This window comes from Panicum virgatum, chromosome 6N, assembly GCF_016808335.1.
Source record: "Panicum virgatum strain AP13 chromosome 6N, P.virgatum_v5, whole genome shotgun sequence".
In the NCBI taxonomy this organism is placed as follows: domain Eukaryota; kingdom Viridiplantae; phylum Streptophyta; class Magnoliopsida; order Poales; family Poaceae; genus Panicum; species Panicum virgatum.
The window spans coordinates 27,506,572-27,521,903 of NC_053150.1; the positions used below are offsets into that span (position 1 = coordinate 27,506,572).

General features: G+C 40.8%; 1 protein-coding gene across 11 annotated transcripts; it reads left to right on the top strand.

The window, feature by feature from the left end:
• The first annotated feature begins 4,586 nt into the window (after positions 1–4,586).
• LOC120677406 (protein ENHANCED DOWNY MILDEW 2-like) lies at positions 4,587–14,808 on the top strand. 11 transcript variants are annotated; one of them, XR_005676311.1, is made up of 13 exons: positions 4,587–4,738; positions 6,025–6,471; positions 6,561–6,657; positions 7,250–7,294; positions 7,574–7,779; positions 8,458–8,554; positions 8,636–8,731; positions 9,698–9,945; positions 10,028–10,108; positions 10,189–10,500; positions 10,783–10,864; positions 11,982–12,023; positions 12,347–14,703. XR_005676311.1 is itself a non-coding variant. In XM_039958560.1 (11 exons), the coding sequence occupies exons 8-11, from the start codon at positions 10,409–10,411 to the stop codon at positions 14,180–14,182; spliced, it is 2,052 nt and encodes a 683-aa protein (XP_039814494.1). In that variant the 5' UTR covers positions 4,657–4,738; positions 6,022–6,471; positions 6,561–6,657; positions 7,250–8,554; positions 8,636–8,731; positions 9,698–9,945; positions 10,028–10,108; positions 10,189–10,408; the 3' UTR covers positions 14,183–14,753. The 11 variants fall into 11 exon arrangements, 6 of the variants coding, with proteins under 6 accessions (XP_039814497.1, XP_039814494.1, XP_039814492.1 ...); XR_005676312.1 differs by having other exon boundaries at positions 4,596–4,738; positions 6,022–6,471; XR_005676313.1 differs by having other exon boundaries at positions 4,599–4,738; positions 12,344–14,668.
• Positions 14,809–15,332: the final 524 nt, after the last annotated feature.

The window sequence follows — 15,332 nt, forward strand, 5'->3', positions numbered from 1 at the left end:
TGAGGGAGGCGCCTTGAATCGTTGAATCCGATCCACATCTTGGCGTGATGGTGTACGGACGTCAGATGTCCGTGACGGCGGCCGCCCCTCCCGCGCCCCCCCTCAGGGCCGGGCCTGAGATCAAGCAGCAGTACTCAGGGGTGGGCAGACGCGCCCGCCCGCCTACCGTATTCACCGTGATGGGCAGTCTCGGCGGCGGAGCGGACCGGATCTGGGTCGAGCGACGGTGACTCTTGAGGCGGCAGGAAGAGGAGAGGTATGGACAATAGAGTGCTTGTGCGATGGCAAAGAATAGAAAATGGACCCTGTTTCAGCTGGGATAACTGACGAGATCCACAAATCAGGGGGCGGTTCCCATGCTGTTTTCACACGGTCCACTCCAGTTAGTCTCTATGAACGGTGGGGCCATTGTTAGACTTCTCAATAATTAGATTACAAGTGTGCGGGAAAAAGGTACCAAATAAAAAAAAGAGGGAAACAATGGCGGGAGAAGGTTACAGATCCAAATATATTATAGGCCTTGGAAAAGATGGCGGGAGCCAGAAAAAAAACAAAAAAAGTGATTACGCTGAGTTTAAATTAAAAATATGGTTATTAGTATTAGATCCAAATTAAATGAATATTTGGGATTGTAAATAGATTCAAATGAAAAAGTTATCTATAGTTTATAACTTTTCGAGATCTACAACTTTGCTTTTGGTCAATTACCCATCCGAGGTCGTACGAAAAATTGGAATTTCAAATGTGAAAAGTACTACAACTTTGGTATAATGTTCATCTTCATTGCAGGCAGGGCCGGCTCACGGTTTTCAAAGGCCACATGGCGAGCCAGATACTATAGGCCCTTTAGATTAAGTATTTTTTATTTGTAATGGTAACTAAAAAGAAGGTATAAATTCTAATAATACATGTAATTTATGAAGAATAATGCCAATATTACAAACAAAAATGATAGAAATATAAAACTAGAATTACCTGCAACCTGCTAGAGCGCTAATGCTAGCACCTAGGCAGTAGATGCTCGCGTGGGCTATGGTGCCGCCACGCCAACCGGCCTGTGTTTGCATGAGTGCATTGGACTCTGATCTCCGGTGTCGGTGTCGGGTCGTCGTCTAGAGAAGGAGAACACCCGATGTCGGGTCCAAGCGAAAGCAGATGAAAACAAAACACCAAACATCGAGTCACGATCGCGGCGTGGAAGGGGGGGGGGGAGTCCATAAGACCGGGCGCTACTCGGACCCCGAATGGATCTATCACAGAAGGCATGATGAGCTACTTTCTTCTTAGATGGGCCGAAAATAGGAAGTTAGATTGGCCTAATATATCAATTTGTGGTACATATAAAAAATAGGAACACTTTTTTAACATGGATCAATTTTCCAAAATCAAAAGATTATTCCGTCATGTGTGATAGTTTGATTGCCAGTCACACGTGGGGACTCCTAACATTTGCCGAAAAACCTGCATGCCTGGGCTCGTATACTCCGAATTGAGTCAAGTACTACTACCTAGTACCTACAACATACTAGATGTTGGGCCCCCCCTCCTCCGTGAGCCCGGGCTATCGCCCCGGCTGCCCTCCCCCTTAAGCCGGCCCTGATTGCAAGTCATATAAGAAAGTTACGAAGTTTTTTGTGCACCCCATAACAAGGTTCTGAAATAAAAAATGTCAATGACCTACTTTTAAACACAAATATGTGTGTAGTCTAATGGTAGAGAAGAGTTTATCATGTTGGGGATCGTGGGTTCGAACCTGTGTCTTGCCCCTTTTTTGTCGACAGCTCCTGTGTATATTATTTTATTAATCATCTACCTCATACACAGCGCATCAAAAGAGCTTGCTTGTTGTAAAAAAAAAACAAAAAAAACACTAAGTCCCGCATAGCTGACAAAGGCACATAGGAGTGCGGATATGCTTCCAACGGTTTAGTAAACATTGCTGTCTTAGCGGATATGCTTCCAATGGTTTAGTAAACATTGCTGTCTTATTCCTTGCAACAAATAAATTATGTGTTGCCATCTATCCGTTGCAAAAGGGGGTGTCAATTTGTAGTGGCATGACATGTGTGTGGGGAGTTGTCCCACCTTCCTAGTTGAGGGTGAGGTTCACTGACATATAAACCCAAGTGGCAAGGACATTTCAACCCCCGGGTTAACCCTTTTATGCGAAGCGAGGACGAAAGCGTAAGCAGTGTCGGTGCGAGTGCGTGTTTTACTCAACGCGCAGACTAGAACTTAGTCATATTTGGGACTAGGGTGTTACACCTGTGGGCACGCGTGGGGATGGTTCCGCCGGCAGAGCCAATGGGTGAGAGTGAGGACACTATAACCTTTTTAGTAGTAGATAGGTTGGTGCTGCGGTGGAAGCGTAGGAATAGAAGGAGAGGGTGTGGGTTCATGTGAGCACTTGACAGTAATTTTGTCTAATAATGCAAAAGTTAAGATGCACAAAGGAAAACCTTCGAACAGATCTAACGGGTGTCATACTAGGTATTTAAGTTTTTTAGTTGACCTTAAATAAAATAAATTTATCCTTCAATATTAAATGGGGAATTGAACCAGAGGGAGGAACAAAGACTGACGGTGGCTGGAGTGTTGTCTTTTGCTGGGTCTTTCTGAAAAAGCAACGATCAATGGAGTTGTTCTGTTTTTGCTACATCTAGGGTGTAATCTCTATCTGGTGCTATTTATTGCTGGTGTTCACACCTAGAAAATCTTGTGTGCAGCTCTTTTACTAAACCTATACCTTGAAAGTCGTGTTAGGAAGTTAAGGGCAACTCCAACCGAGCTTTCAAATTTGAACCCCTATTCCTCTATACGAGGATATCTCATCCAGATTCTAAACCCCTACTTTTCTTTGCACTCCAACCGCGCTCTCATATATCTCCTTATATCTTATCTTCCTCTTTGTTTATTGATATATTGTAACCAACAACCTATGCATTATATATGCAAATGGTCATTATTACCAATAATAATTTTCTTAATGACTATATTTCTTATTAATAATTTTTGAACAGACTGATTTATAACCATTAATCTTTTAATAATTTGGCAGCTAACGTATTTGAACGAGTACTACATTTGATTGACAGACTAAATCGGTCAATGGTCTTGAGACCGACTAAATCGGTCAGTGACCGACTAAATCAGTCAATGGTCTTGGCAGACTAAACCGGTGGTCAATTGACCGACTAAATCGGTCAGTGGCTATATTTCAAAACGGTATAATTTAAACGTCTATATTCCAACAACTATTTCAAACGGTCATATCCCAATGGCTATATTTGAAACTGCAGTGTCTTTCATCTCAATACATGCAGGCTCATTCACCTCATTCTGCAATGAGCCATTCACTTCATTGTTGCTTCCCCACCTGAAAATGAATAGACTCTCTCGCTTAGACTCGTCGTCCTCGCCTGATGATGATGATGATGACCCCGAACTCATCCTTGGTGCACTATGTCAAGCTCATACTCAATACCTAGCTATGCATACTCCACAGTGGGGGCTCCGTACTTGGCCGTCAATATATTCATCGTGGTAGAGAAGTTGGGCAGTGGAGATTGTACAATGACTATTTGCTAGTTTTCTAGTTTTAGGTGCCTCTGTATTTGCTTGTTCATCGGGCATTGCTCCAAAATTGATCTCTCAGCATCGAGCTCACTGCTTCCAATATTGCACTCCACCAAATTCATCCAGCTCTGCATTTCTACCTCCTGCAATGAAATATAGGCATGTTGATTGACAGTAAATCGGTCAATGGCTTGACAGACTAAATCAGTTGGTTCACAGACTAAATCGGTCAATGGATCCTAAATCGTTGATTGACAGACTAAATCGGTCAATGGATAGACAAGCCAAATCAGCCTAAATCAATGAATGGATTGACAATAAGAGCAAGCAAGCAGAGTAGAGCAGCAGCAGCAACAACAACAAGCAAATCCACCCCAAGCGCAGGGCCTCCTCGTGCAGGGCCTCAGGGTAGGGCGCCACCGAGCCGCACGGCTACGAGGCGGGGCGCCGCCATGCCCGCAGCTGCGGGACGGGCTACCGGTGGGCCGCCGCCGGATCTGCACTAGGTAGGTTTTCTCCTCCCTCCTCAAAAATCTATGGCCGCCGGTGATGAAAATCGAAATACATGGGTGGGGAAAGCTCCGTGGACAGTGCGGGAAAGCTCCGTGGAGGCGCAGGAGGGCCGGGCGTTGGCGCCATCGCCAGATGAGAGCTCGAGAGTCCAATTGGAGAGCGCTTTTTGAGTTTTAGCTCTCATAAATGAGGTAGGGATCCATTTAAGAAGTCGGTTGCAGTTGCCTTAGGTTCCTTGCCCTTCTAGTATTTGTTCTCAGTCCGTCTTCTAGCTCACCTTTCTTAGGAGTTCGGTTTCTTCTAAAATCGAATTGAGGGTGAACCTTGTGTTTTAAAAAAAGTCTCTCAAGTGCGAACCGGAATGTCCCCATGGAGGAGGTTAATCTGAAGTACTGCCGTTGCGTCACTGACGCGTGGACCCGGGCCCACGTGCAGTGACACGCACAGTAATCTCGGACCCCAGCATGTCCACACGAAGCGCACGCGCTGCAGAAAGCGGAGCCGCCGCCGCCGCCGCCGCCGCCCCCGAAATAATACTCACCTTCTGTTTTTATATTGCTGCGGAAAGGCTCAAGGCCTGCGCTCCCTTTCTTCTCCCCTCCTCGGGGTTTTGCGCTTGGGAAGGGAAAGAACAGCTCGCAATCGCGAGGTACGAATCTTCTGCCGCCTATTCGTCCCCCCGCTTCGATTCCTCCCCTGGTGCTACGATTCGATTCCTTGTTGCGCGCCGTTCTTTGTGATTTCTGGAAAAAAATCGGGTGGACCCCCCCGATGCTCGCTACCTCCTTCATGTCCAGCATCCGATGGCTCCTGCACCCATTTTTTTCCCTGATTTCTGGGGGGCTTATTTGTGCAATCCAGTCCTTGTTCTCGTTATTAGTTTTGTGGTGGCGTCGCTGTGCCAGATGTGAGTGTGGAGCCTGTTCCTTAGATTTGTGAGATGTTCGTGCTATCTTTTCCTCCCAAGGAATCACGAATTAGAGCCCATTTTTTGAATTTTCTGTTCTCACGGAAAAGTAACCCCCCCCCCCCCCCCCCCGCGATTGATTAAAAAGAGATATCCAGATGTATTATTACGGTAAGTTTTTAGATTTATTGTTAACAGAAAATGTTTCTTTGATAGTGCATTGTATATGTTTCGATGCTGGCCACAAGTGTCGACGGATTTATATTGGTTCTTTTCTGTGAATTTCTTTTGCATAAGCATTCACGGGCATCTACAGTTCATCTTTTATAATGTTTCAAGCACAATATTCAGATTCCATCGTGCAATTTAATGTTCATTTCCACTACTTCTGCCAATGTTCTTAAGTTACAATTGTTGCCCATGTAAATGTTCCTCTTTTCTGGACATTTCTTGCCTGCATTTTCATCTGTTGGCTGTGGAATCAGTGTTAATTAAATTGGTGCTCTATTGATTGTTAAAAGTAACTTTATTTTTATTAATAGCCTTCATTGGTTAATGAGTTTGCTTTAATTCATTAGTTGCCACTGTTATTGGTTCAAAAAATCTTAGAGTTGCCAGCAGTTCAATTGTTTGTGCATTTGAATTGGGGAAAATGTTATCTCTTGCGGTTTCCTTTCAAAATATACACTTTTTAGCCTTGGCTTAAGTAGCCACAAAGAATTTTATTAATCAGTTAATCTTGACTGAAGTTTGGTAGACACATTTTTGGCTTTATTGCACACTTAGTTACAAATCTTTGTATTTGTGGCTATTATTGTCAGCAATATTTCCTTTTATCCAAAACTTTGCTTATTACTGTTTTTATATTTTGTGCAATATTTTTCATGCTTGCTTTAGTGGACATGACAGGACACCCTATACTGTTATTGATATATGGTTCTTTACTTGATGTTTTGTCCTGAAATGAGATGACTTCCAATAGTTATTTGCTTTTCATTGAAAAGGTAAGATTTCTTTTGTCCCAGCAGAAATTGAGGAACCATGATGTTTGATGATGACGATGATGGTGTGGAGCCACAGTTCGATGCTGTGGACGAATATTATTTTGAGGTTACCAAGGAAGAGCTTGTTTGTTTTAGTATTTTGCCTTTTCAGTTTGATGAGAATGATAAAGTGGGAGATTGTGATTCTGAGAAGAAAGTATACTTGCGTGGAGTCATGGATAAAAGCCCCTGTCTAGTGCACAAGCAAGTGGTAGCTTGGAGGGTAGGACTTGACTGTGAGCAGCCAAACATCTCAGTTCTTTCGACTGAGGGAAAGTGGATAAAACTGTTGAATCCATGGAAATGCTACAAACATGAGCTTGCTCGGTCAATATTGATCACAGTTCAAATGCTCCACTTTGTCAGGAGGCAGCATAGATATAAGAGAAACCTTTGGGATCGCCTTTGGGATCACCTCAATGCAGTTTTCATGTAATCCATCCACAGGCCTTAATTTGTCCCTTGCTACTATGTCAGTTGTCTATTAACCCATAAGATTTATTATTTGTTTCTTTTTGTAGTAAACTTGGTATTAAACCTGCCATAGATGACTTGAGGAAGCACTATCCCCTTATAAAGCTATTCCTAGAGAGAGATAAAGCTTTTATGAAGTTAAAGGTATAAGTTACTAGAATATTTACTGCCTAATTAAATTATCTCCATAAGTATCCGGTATTGTGGTTCTTAGATATTCTGATTCCAATACATTTTTCATGTTTCTTCACTTTTTTTTTTTTGAAAGCTACATGTGTTTTCACACTTTGGACTAAGGCTTTCTTTGGCTCATTACTGTTGTATTCTTGGTCTCAGACCTTATGTCACTTCATGTTAATATATTCAGTAGGGTACACTTCCTTACTGTTCTCCAAAATAGGTTACTTGAATTTTTCAACTAATATGTTACTCCATTTAGCAATGTAGAGTAAGGGTTACTCGAACCTTCATTATTTTGCTGTCACATTGCAAGGTAGATTAAAATGCAGAGCCTTGTAATCAGAAAAGCTTATTTTCATGGGTTCGAATTTTGCAAGCAAATAGTGCAATAAGGTACAATGTACCACATCTACTTTTTGAATTTAATGACATCATAATTCAGATACGATCTGACATTTTCTATGGAAGACTTCTTAGGAATCCATTGTCATCATGAATGACAATGATTGAGACAATGATTTGACTGCTTGTTCGTATGATGATTCTTTTTATGTAGATCCTGGACAGGTTTATTGGGGATATCACCAAGACTATGGAAGAGGTATGCTAATAGATATGCTAATCTGTTGTGGTCTATAATCTCTTTTTTTCTCAGATGTGTTGGAGAGCTGCATTTCATTTCATTAATGAAGAGAAAAGAAACCCATACTACAATGCCCGTGTGTGTGCACACAAGCTCCCTCCCTCCGTCCCTCTCTCTCTGTCTCTCTCTCTCTCGCACACACACACACATACACACACAATGTGTTGTATGCAGCTCTTCTGTGATTTTCGAAAAAAATATTTCATTGTTGGTTTCTTTTACTTTTCTTTTGATTAGCCAAGGGCATCGGGCACCAAATTGCAATTCACTAGTAGTGATGAGCCACGTGAAAGAAACAATGGCACTAATTCTGAGTACGACGATGATGATGTCAACGATGATTCTGATTACAATGAACATAGTAACAGTGATGATGATACTAATAATGATGATGGTGCTGATGCGTTATGTGCTTTATGTGATGATGGAGGAAATTTGCTCAGGTACGCGAGCTTCCCTACTTTATTAAGTCTATCAGTGGCTAGTTTTTATGCATTTTAATCCATTGTGGGATGTCATGTGCTTGGTCTCTTTTCCCTACATCATGGCGCTAGTTTTTTTTTTTTTGGGGGGGGGGGGGGGTGGTGGTGGTGGTGGGGGTGTATGAAGACGACCCCTGCACATATGATTCCATCTACACTGAATTTCCTGCCACGTCTATTTAAAGGCAAATATATATTGCATGTTGAAGCTTATCCTTTTTATGTAAATTATGTTATGACCTTTCTTGAAAAACTATTTTTGAGCAGTACTGTTTGTGTTTTGTGCGTTCATGTCTATAACAGTGCGGCTATCTACCTTAAATAGTCCTTCTTTCTTTGCATCACTTAACTAATGATTGTTTTGATTAGCAGGAATTGTGCCATCTTATTTTCTGGACCATCTATGTTAATACCTAATAATGATAGGGATGAAAGCATATACTTTACGGACACGTATCTTCCGTATATTTGATGTTATTAATTTGATGCTTTAGATGTAGCAATTCAGATCGGTCCCATTATTTCCATGGAGAAACCATTTTTGTTTCAGCAGCTTATAAAACCTCCTAAGTATAATATTTGTTGATTAGCTGAATCAATTTTGTTATATCTTTTTTCTTTGGCAATTTTCTTATCTAGCTGTATAGGCCAGTGCAAGAGGTCATTCCATCCCAGAAAGGAAGATGGCAAAGAATCTAAATGTAAAACTCTTGGTTACACTTCTGCACAGTTGAAGGTGATTTTTGAAACATTGGTCCTGCAACTTCATCCTTTTCCTGTCTTGAATTGGCGACATATTCTTTTTACATATTTATAGGAAATGGATTCTTATCTATGCAAGAACTGCGAATATAAGCAACACCAATGTTTCAAATGCGGAGAACTTGAGCCATCAGCAGAGCCAAATGCTAAGGTATGGACTTGAGTACTGGGAGACTACTAGTGTTTTACTTCTATGAAGACAATGCTTGATTCCTAGCCTGCAAAGAATGGGGTTGAATTTATGACATCTCATTTTCCCCCTAATTTGGTTCTGGTACATTGAGACTGAGACTGCTGAGCCTAGTGTAGTATAGATATATTTGAAGATTATGTTTGCTTTCTGGCCTTAAAAATGGTGCTTATTTTCTTTTTATGATTTATTCAGACCCCTTTTATGTCTATATTTTTAGCACCCTTTCTTTGTGCTACGGAGAGTGACCAACTGCTGCAACCTGCAGGGATGAAAAATCAATAGTAAACTCACATCGAATGCTAATTATTGAAATGATTTTGCGATGTTTCAAAAAGTGTTAGGCCGTAGGCAGGCGATTATGCCCCACCTAGTGACTTGGCATGCCTATGAAATTGTATTTTTCTTGACAGCTAAAAGTAATACTCCCTCTTTTTATTTACATGACGCATTAGGTTTGTCCTAAGTCAAGCTTGACCAACTTTGACCAATTTTATAGAAAAATAATAACATTATAATACCAAATTTGTTTCATTGAATCCACCATGAAATATATGTTGATAGTGCATATGTTGGGTAGTATAGTTGTTGCTATATTTTTCTATAGATTTGGTCAAGCCAAATTTGATTTAGGACAAACCTAATACGACATGTAAATAAAAACGGAGGGAGTATCATGTTAAATATTTGAATTTGTTATATGAAAATAAAGAATTTAACTAATCAAATTGATGAGTTTTGTGACCATAACTAATCTTATTCCATCTCCAATTCTCCTACTTTCATACATAAATCATGCTTTAAGAAGCTCTTGGTGGAAAAAAAAACTCCTAGACAAAATGCCTAGGTGAGAGTGATTATGTAATTTTAGTATCTTGGTGATGTGTCTTCCAGTTGTCCCTAAATCTGTTATGTGCAATCCCTTAGGTGTTCAAGTGTAATAATCCAACTTGTGGACACTTCTACCACCCCGAATGTGTTGCAAAATTACTGGAGCCTGATGACTCTGATGGATCTTGTGAATTGGCGAAAAGGATTATGGCTGGGATGCCATTTCCATGCCCTGTGCATTGGTGCTTTGAATGCGGAAGAATGGAGGATAGAACCCAAAGAGCAATGCAGTTTGCTGTGTGTAGACGCTGTCCAAAATCATATCACAGAGAATGTTTGCCAAGGTATTGTAGTGTATCTAGATTGTTTGTATGTGTTTTGTTTGCATATTTGATTGTTCTCATGATATCTAGTGCCATTTCTTAGGGAGATATCATTTGAAACAAATGGCAAGGATATCCAACAACGTGCTTGGAAGCTTTCTGGAATTGTTATGATTTACTGTCTGTAAGTTTATTATTGACTTGTTTCCTAGTGTTTCTCTGTGCTATCTGCTCAGAGCTACTAACTTCTGTTGAAATCTACAGAGACCATAAAATATGCAAGGCTACTGGAAATGCTGAAAGGGGACATGTAAAGTTCCCGCACACTCCAAAAATTACAGAAGTCGGAGATCTTTCTAAAGAGGAAGGTAAAATGGTTGGCAAATGGAAAAGGAGCATTGATCATTGTTCAAAGAAATCCACAATGGTGTTAAACAGGTTACCGAGATAAAAAATTGAGCACACCCAAAACTCATTGGAGCATATGGTTCTTGAACCTGAATGTTCCCCAATGAACTTGAAAGAGGACCTGCGTATTGATCCATCATCTGCTATGGGTCGCAAAATAAAAAGCAGGTGACTCGCCATCCTCATCGTCATACTAATTATTCAATTCATTTCTGATAGAATATACAGATTTTTTGCTACAGAAGACACCAAAGGTTTAGCTTGTTAGGCTATTTGGTGTTTTAAGTATTTGCATATATGGAAAGCGACCTTTTGATTTCTTTTCTACTTTATTTTAGGCTTCTGTACCTTTCTGACCATTAGTTGTAGAATGATACAAAAGGCAATATGCTTCATAAAACCTCTAAACAAGTCACAAGTGATAGGGATTTTTGTGTTTCTTCATCCCAGGAAAACAAGTGGACGAAAGAGGGAAAGATCCTCAAGGACATTGTGCAATATTGCTAAGAAGTGTGCTGATGATTTTGTTCAGGTACTTAAATTAGGCAGACAATCTTTAACAATCCCTATATTTGTGACCAGCTATTCATCTTATAGTATGCTTTATACATTTGGTAGAATTAAGGCTTTATTATGTATTTGGGTGCTAAAACAGTTCTCGAAACAGGCACTAAAACTAGTAGAATAAACTATTGAGTCTGAAGTATTTAATACTGTGAGGAGTTTGTAGAAGAAGAGCATATGTACCCAAATTTAGACTCCTTTCACAGTTGATTACTTGTTTTGTTTTTCCTTATAAGCTAGTCTGGTTGTTTCTATAATCTCGTGATTGAGCAAGGTGCATCGAATTAATCTGGTACCCCTATCTATGATGGTGATGTGGATGTAGTTTTTAAGTTCCATTTTGATAACATGGTAGTAGCGCCTACATCCTATTTTCTAAATCCTATGACTAGACCACAGCAAATATGCTGCCACTGGGAGAGATTTTTTTTGGTCGATCAGTTATTATCTTAAGACGTAGAGGTAGAGGTAGCTGTCTGAATTTCAGGTGGGTCAACAGACCGTGAATTCCTTCCGTGTCCTGAGCGTGTTGGAAGGTACATAAAAGTCATGTGGTCGTTGAATTTAACCAGTTGGGATGCTCTGCTGATGCTTTAGGCACCCTTGTCTTGGTTGGATTCATTGGTGTTCTTTCTAATTAGATCGTTTCTCTGGGTGTGGTGGTCGACTGGTGATTGAGACACTCAAATTGTCCAACGCGACTATGGGATCAAGCAAGTAGTTAGTGGCATAATAAGTGTGAGTGCAGTGTCTAGGGTGGCTCAACCAGCTCAGTGGTCTGGAGGGCTACCCTCTGCATGGGTGTCGTGGCAGTGAGCTCTGCCACAAGCCCACAACATGCAATTAAAAAAATCTTATTGGCATTATGCACTTTCTCTTACATAAGAGGGGTGTTTTTTTACCTTCTATAATTTATGGCTTTGCTAGTGTACAAGACTGTTTTCGAACAACTTAAGTTATTATCTAGGAAAAGAGAAATGTAACCCTTGAATTACATAATGCTTATGAATTATGGTCCTTTAAGCATCAGTAGTAATTGTCGTAGATTTTTTTTTTGGGCTCATTTATGCACTTCTCTGTTGTAGATTGCTGACAAGCTTCATTCGCAAACGCAACCCGGAGATATGGTATGCTTTATTATTATTATTATTGGAGTGTGAATTGTTTAGGTCCTTGGCACATTCTGTACTCATAAATCATTGTAACCTTGAATGTACAGTTTGTTGTTAGGAATGGATGTTTATGACCTTTGTATCATGCCATGTCTTATGAAACTAGATCCTAATGAATTTGAGGGAGTTGAAAAGATATGCAATTATGCGCTTCATGTCATTAAGCCATAGCTAATAGATATAAGAGTAAATGCTGAGCATGGGCAAACCCAATATTACCTGGCCCTACCAGGCCAACTTCACATTGTATGAAAATGATATGATATCTGTGATAGCAGGACAACTTGATTGATGATTCCCATGTGGACAAGGATGCTGATTCCCATGTGGACAAGGATGCTGAATTGGACAATGAGATCTGCCGATCTCCAGAGGATAAAGATGGCAATGGGAAAGAAAAATCATCAGAGCATTCAGTAGAAGCAGAAGAAGATGCTACCAACAAAGACACTTCCCATCAAAATAATGAGCGAAATGATGTGCTAGGCCAGATCTATGCAGATATACACACTGAAGTAGATCGAAGTAAATTTGAATCAAGTGCAGGGAGAAGCATGGAGTTGGGAGAAAATGCAGATGGACATGACTCAATATGGCAAGAGATCTCAATTGGAGAAAATCAAATGTATCGAGGGATGTGTGAACAAGAATCAAGATCAAGTAAAGGGAAGATTGCCAGGAATGAAAGTGCTAAATCTGGTTCGGGCAACGTTGCAGTGACACCAAATCATGTTGATGACAATCCTCATGAAAAGCTGCTGCATGTTCCACATGTGAATAAGATGACTAATATAAATGGACTACATCCTCAGCCAGAATATGGTTGTGACAAAGACCGAGAAGTTAATGGGGGCCATGCTTTTCAGGAGGAGCCAAATAGTTCTCGGTGCAATGTTAATCCAGAAGATATGGGCATACATACTTTAGGTGACAAGTCAAGAAAGAGAAGGGAGCTAGAGAAAAAGTCAGCTGATGATAACAGCACAGACTTGGATAAGAATAAAAGATGCAATCACATTCAAGATGGAAAAGAAGCACATTGTGATGATATTAGTCATCAATGTCATTCACTTAACAAAGTACTGGATTATGAGGGTCGCAAGTTTGGAAATAGTGGGCCTAGTTCTCGGTGCTATGATGAGAATGGTGCAGCTGAGATTTCTGAATACAAATCGAGACAGAGTACAGGACCAAGTAGTTCTCAGTGCAATGTTGATCCTGAAACTATGGGCATTGATACTTCAGGTGACAAGTCAAGAAAGGGAAGGAACCTCAAGAACAAGGCAGCTGATGGTAACAATACAGATTTGGATAAGAAGAGAAGATGCTATCACATTGAAGATCGAAAAGAAGCACATGGTGCAGCTGAGGTTTCTGAATACAAATCCAGGCAGTGTACAGGACCAACTAGAAGAGAAAACACAGCTCATAGTAGAAGAGAAAATTCATCTAACTCACCCATGGGTAGAAATTCTCAGGAGAAACCAAGGAACCATTTACCAAACAGGCAGAGGAGCTACCGTGATAGGTATGCAAACCAACACATGTATGAACAATATGACGATGTTAACTATCTCAGCAGTGGTGATTATGGCCCGAGGAGTCATGTTCCCTTGTGCCTTGTATCTGCTCCTACTGATTTTGATGCTAGGTATGATCCCCGTTCATACCCAAAAGGACCAGAACATGATATTACTGGATGGGACTGGCCCCATTTATACCCAGGAAGAGCTCGATATTTCACTGGTGAATGGCAGAGTCGTCCTTATTGTCCAGCAAGACCAGAGAGAGCATATTATTCAAGGAATGCGAACAGCTTGCCCATTGATGGATATGATGAACACGGTAATTTCATGCATGGTGCATACCGTGCAATGGGATTTGCTCCTGCTGCTATGTATCCCCCCTTTCAGGTGACCAACAATGGCACATATCTACCTCGCACAGATGTTGACATGGAAGGATTTAGAGCAGCATATTGTGGCCATAATAGAGAGTATGGAGCTAGATCAACTTATACATTTGGCTCAGGACCTCTGCATCCAGCTGCAGGGTCGGTTATGGACAGGTATGCTCCTAACCTTGAGCAAACAAACAATCGAGCAAGAGGCTGACTACATCATGACCTGCCTCATATTCAGTGGTGGGACTTAACAGGTAACTTTATGCCCTCCTAATTACCTGCCCTATTCAGACAATGAAAAGTCTGCAGGAACCTAGTCTGAGTAGATAGAGGGTGTATTCTGACATATTTAAAGGTTGAAGGGGTAGGGTGATAACTTAAGTAACTGTCATTAGCCTCTGCTGTGAGGTGTATGATGTGATCTAAGTTTGAAGTTCTGTATGCGTTAGATCCAAAAAAAGTAAAAAAAATAGTGTCGATGTTTTCAACAGGTATCCTTTGGAAATGGGGTAGTTGAGGAGAGTCTTTGCTTGTTGCGGCATGTATGGAGAGGCTTGATACTTTAAATAATTGTCGTAAGCCTCTGCTGTGAGGTGTATGATGTAAGTTTGGAGCTCTGTATGCACCAGATCCAAAAAAAAAACATTTTGTGGATGTTTTCAACAAGTGTCCCCCGGAAACGGGGTACTTGAGGAGACGTGGCATGTATGGAGAGACTTTACAAGCTTATTACCTGCCTGTACCACTGGGCATTCTTTGCTTCTGTCATGTTGGTAGGCTCACTGCTGTTGCGTCTGCGATTCATTTGTACAGTCTGTGCTCACTTTTTCCCCCTTCTTTTGTGATGGTTACGAGGATGAATTTGCTGATTTCTTCTCATGTGCACGTAAATTCATGTCAGATTCTGTGCCTTTGCAACTAGAACTTGGGTGATTAGGAGATTTAGATTTGGTTCAGTGATATTGATAGTTTAGTATCAGATGGAAGTTATACATTTGTTATGTTTTTACAATGTTACGGATCTGTCTGCAGAGTGCCCTGCACCTTTTTTTTTTTTGGTCATCAGATGAACCAACTGTCCTTGGAGCACAAAGTCTTAACTAAGTACATTACCCTCGTTACCCTCATCAAGGATATGTACAAGCTCATCAAGGATATGTACAAGGATGCAACAACATTTGTTTGGACATGTTTGGACATGTGATGGCGACACCACTGACTTACCTATTATCATAGTTCTACACTAGGGGTCAGCATTGAGCCCTTATTTGTTTTGATGATGGATGAGGTCACAAGGGACATATAAGGTGATGAGTAGGGCATGGGTTAATAGGAAGTTAAGAGCTATGGAGACGCACGTT

Bases quoted from the DNA above. Each gene is read 5' to 3' on its own strand.
- LOC120677406 (XM_039958558.1), top strand. From the start codon at position 10,409: ATGGTTCTTGAACCTGAATGTTCCCCAATGAACTTGAAAGAGGACCTG. The intron at 10,501-10,782 runs GTGACTCGCCAT...TCTTCATCCCAG, and splicing joins GGTCGCAAAATAAAAAGCAG to GAAAACAAGTGGACGAAAGA. The intron at 10,865-11,981 runs GTACTTAAATTA...TCTCTGTTGTAG, and splicing joins GTGCTGATGATTTTGTTCAG to ATTGCTGACAAGCTTCATTC.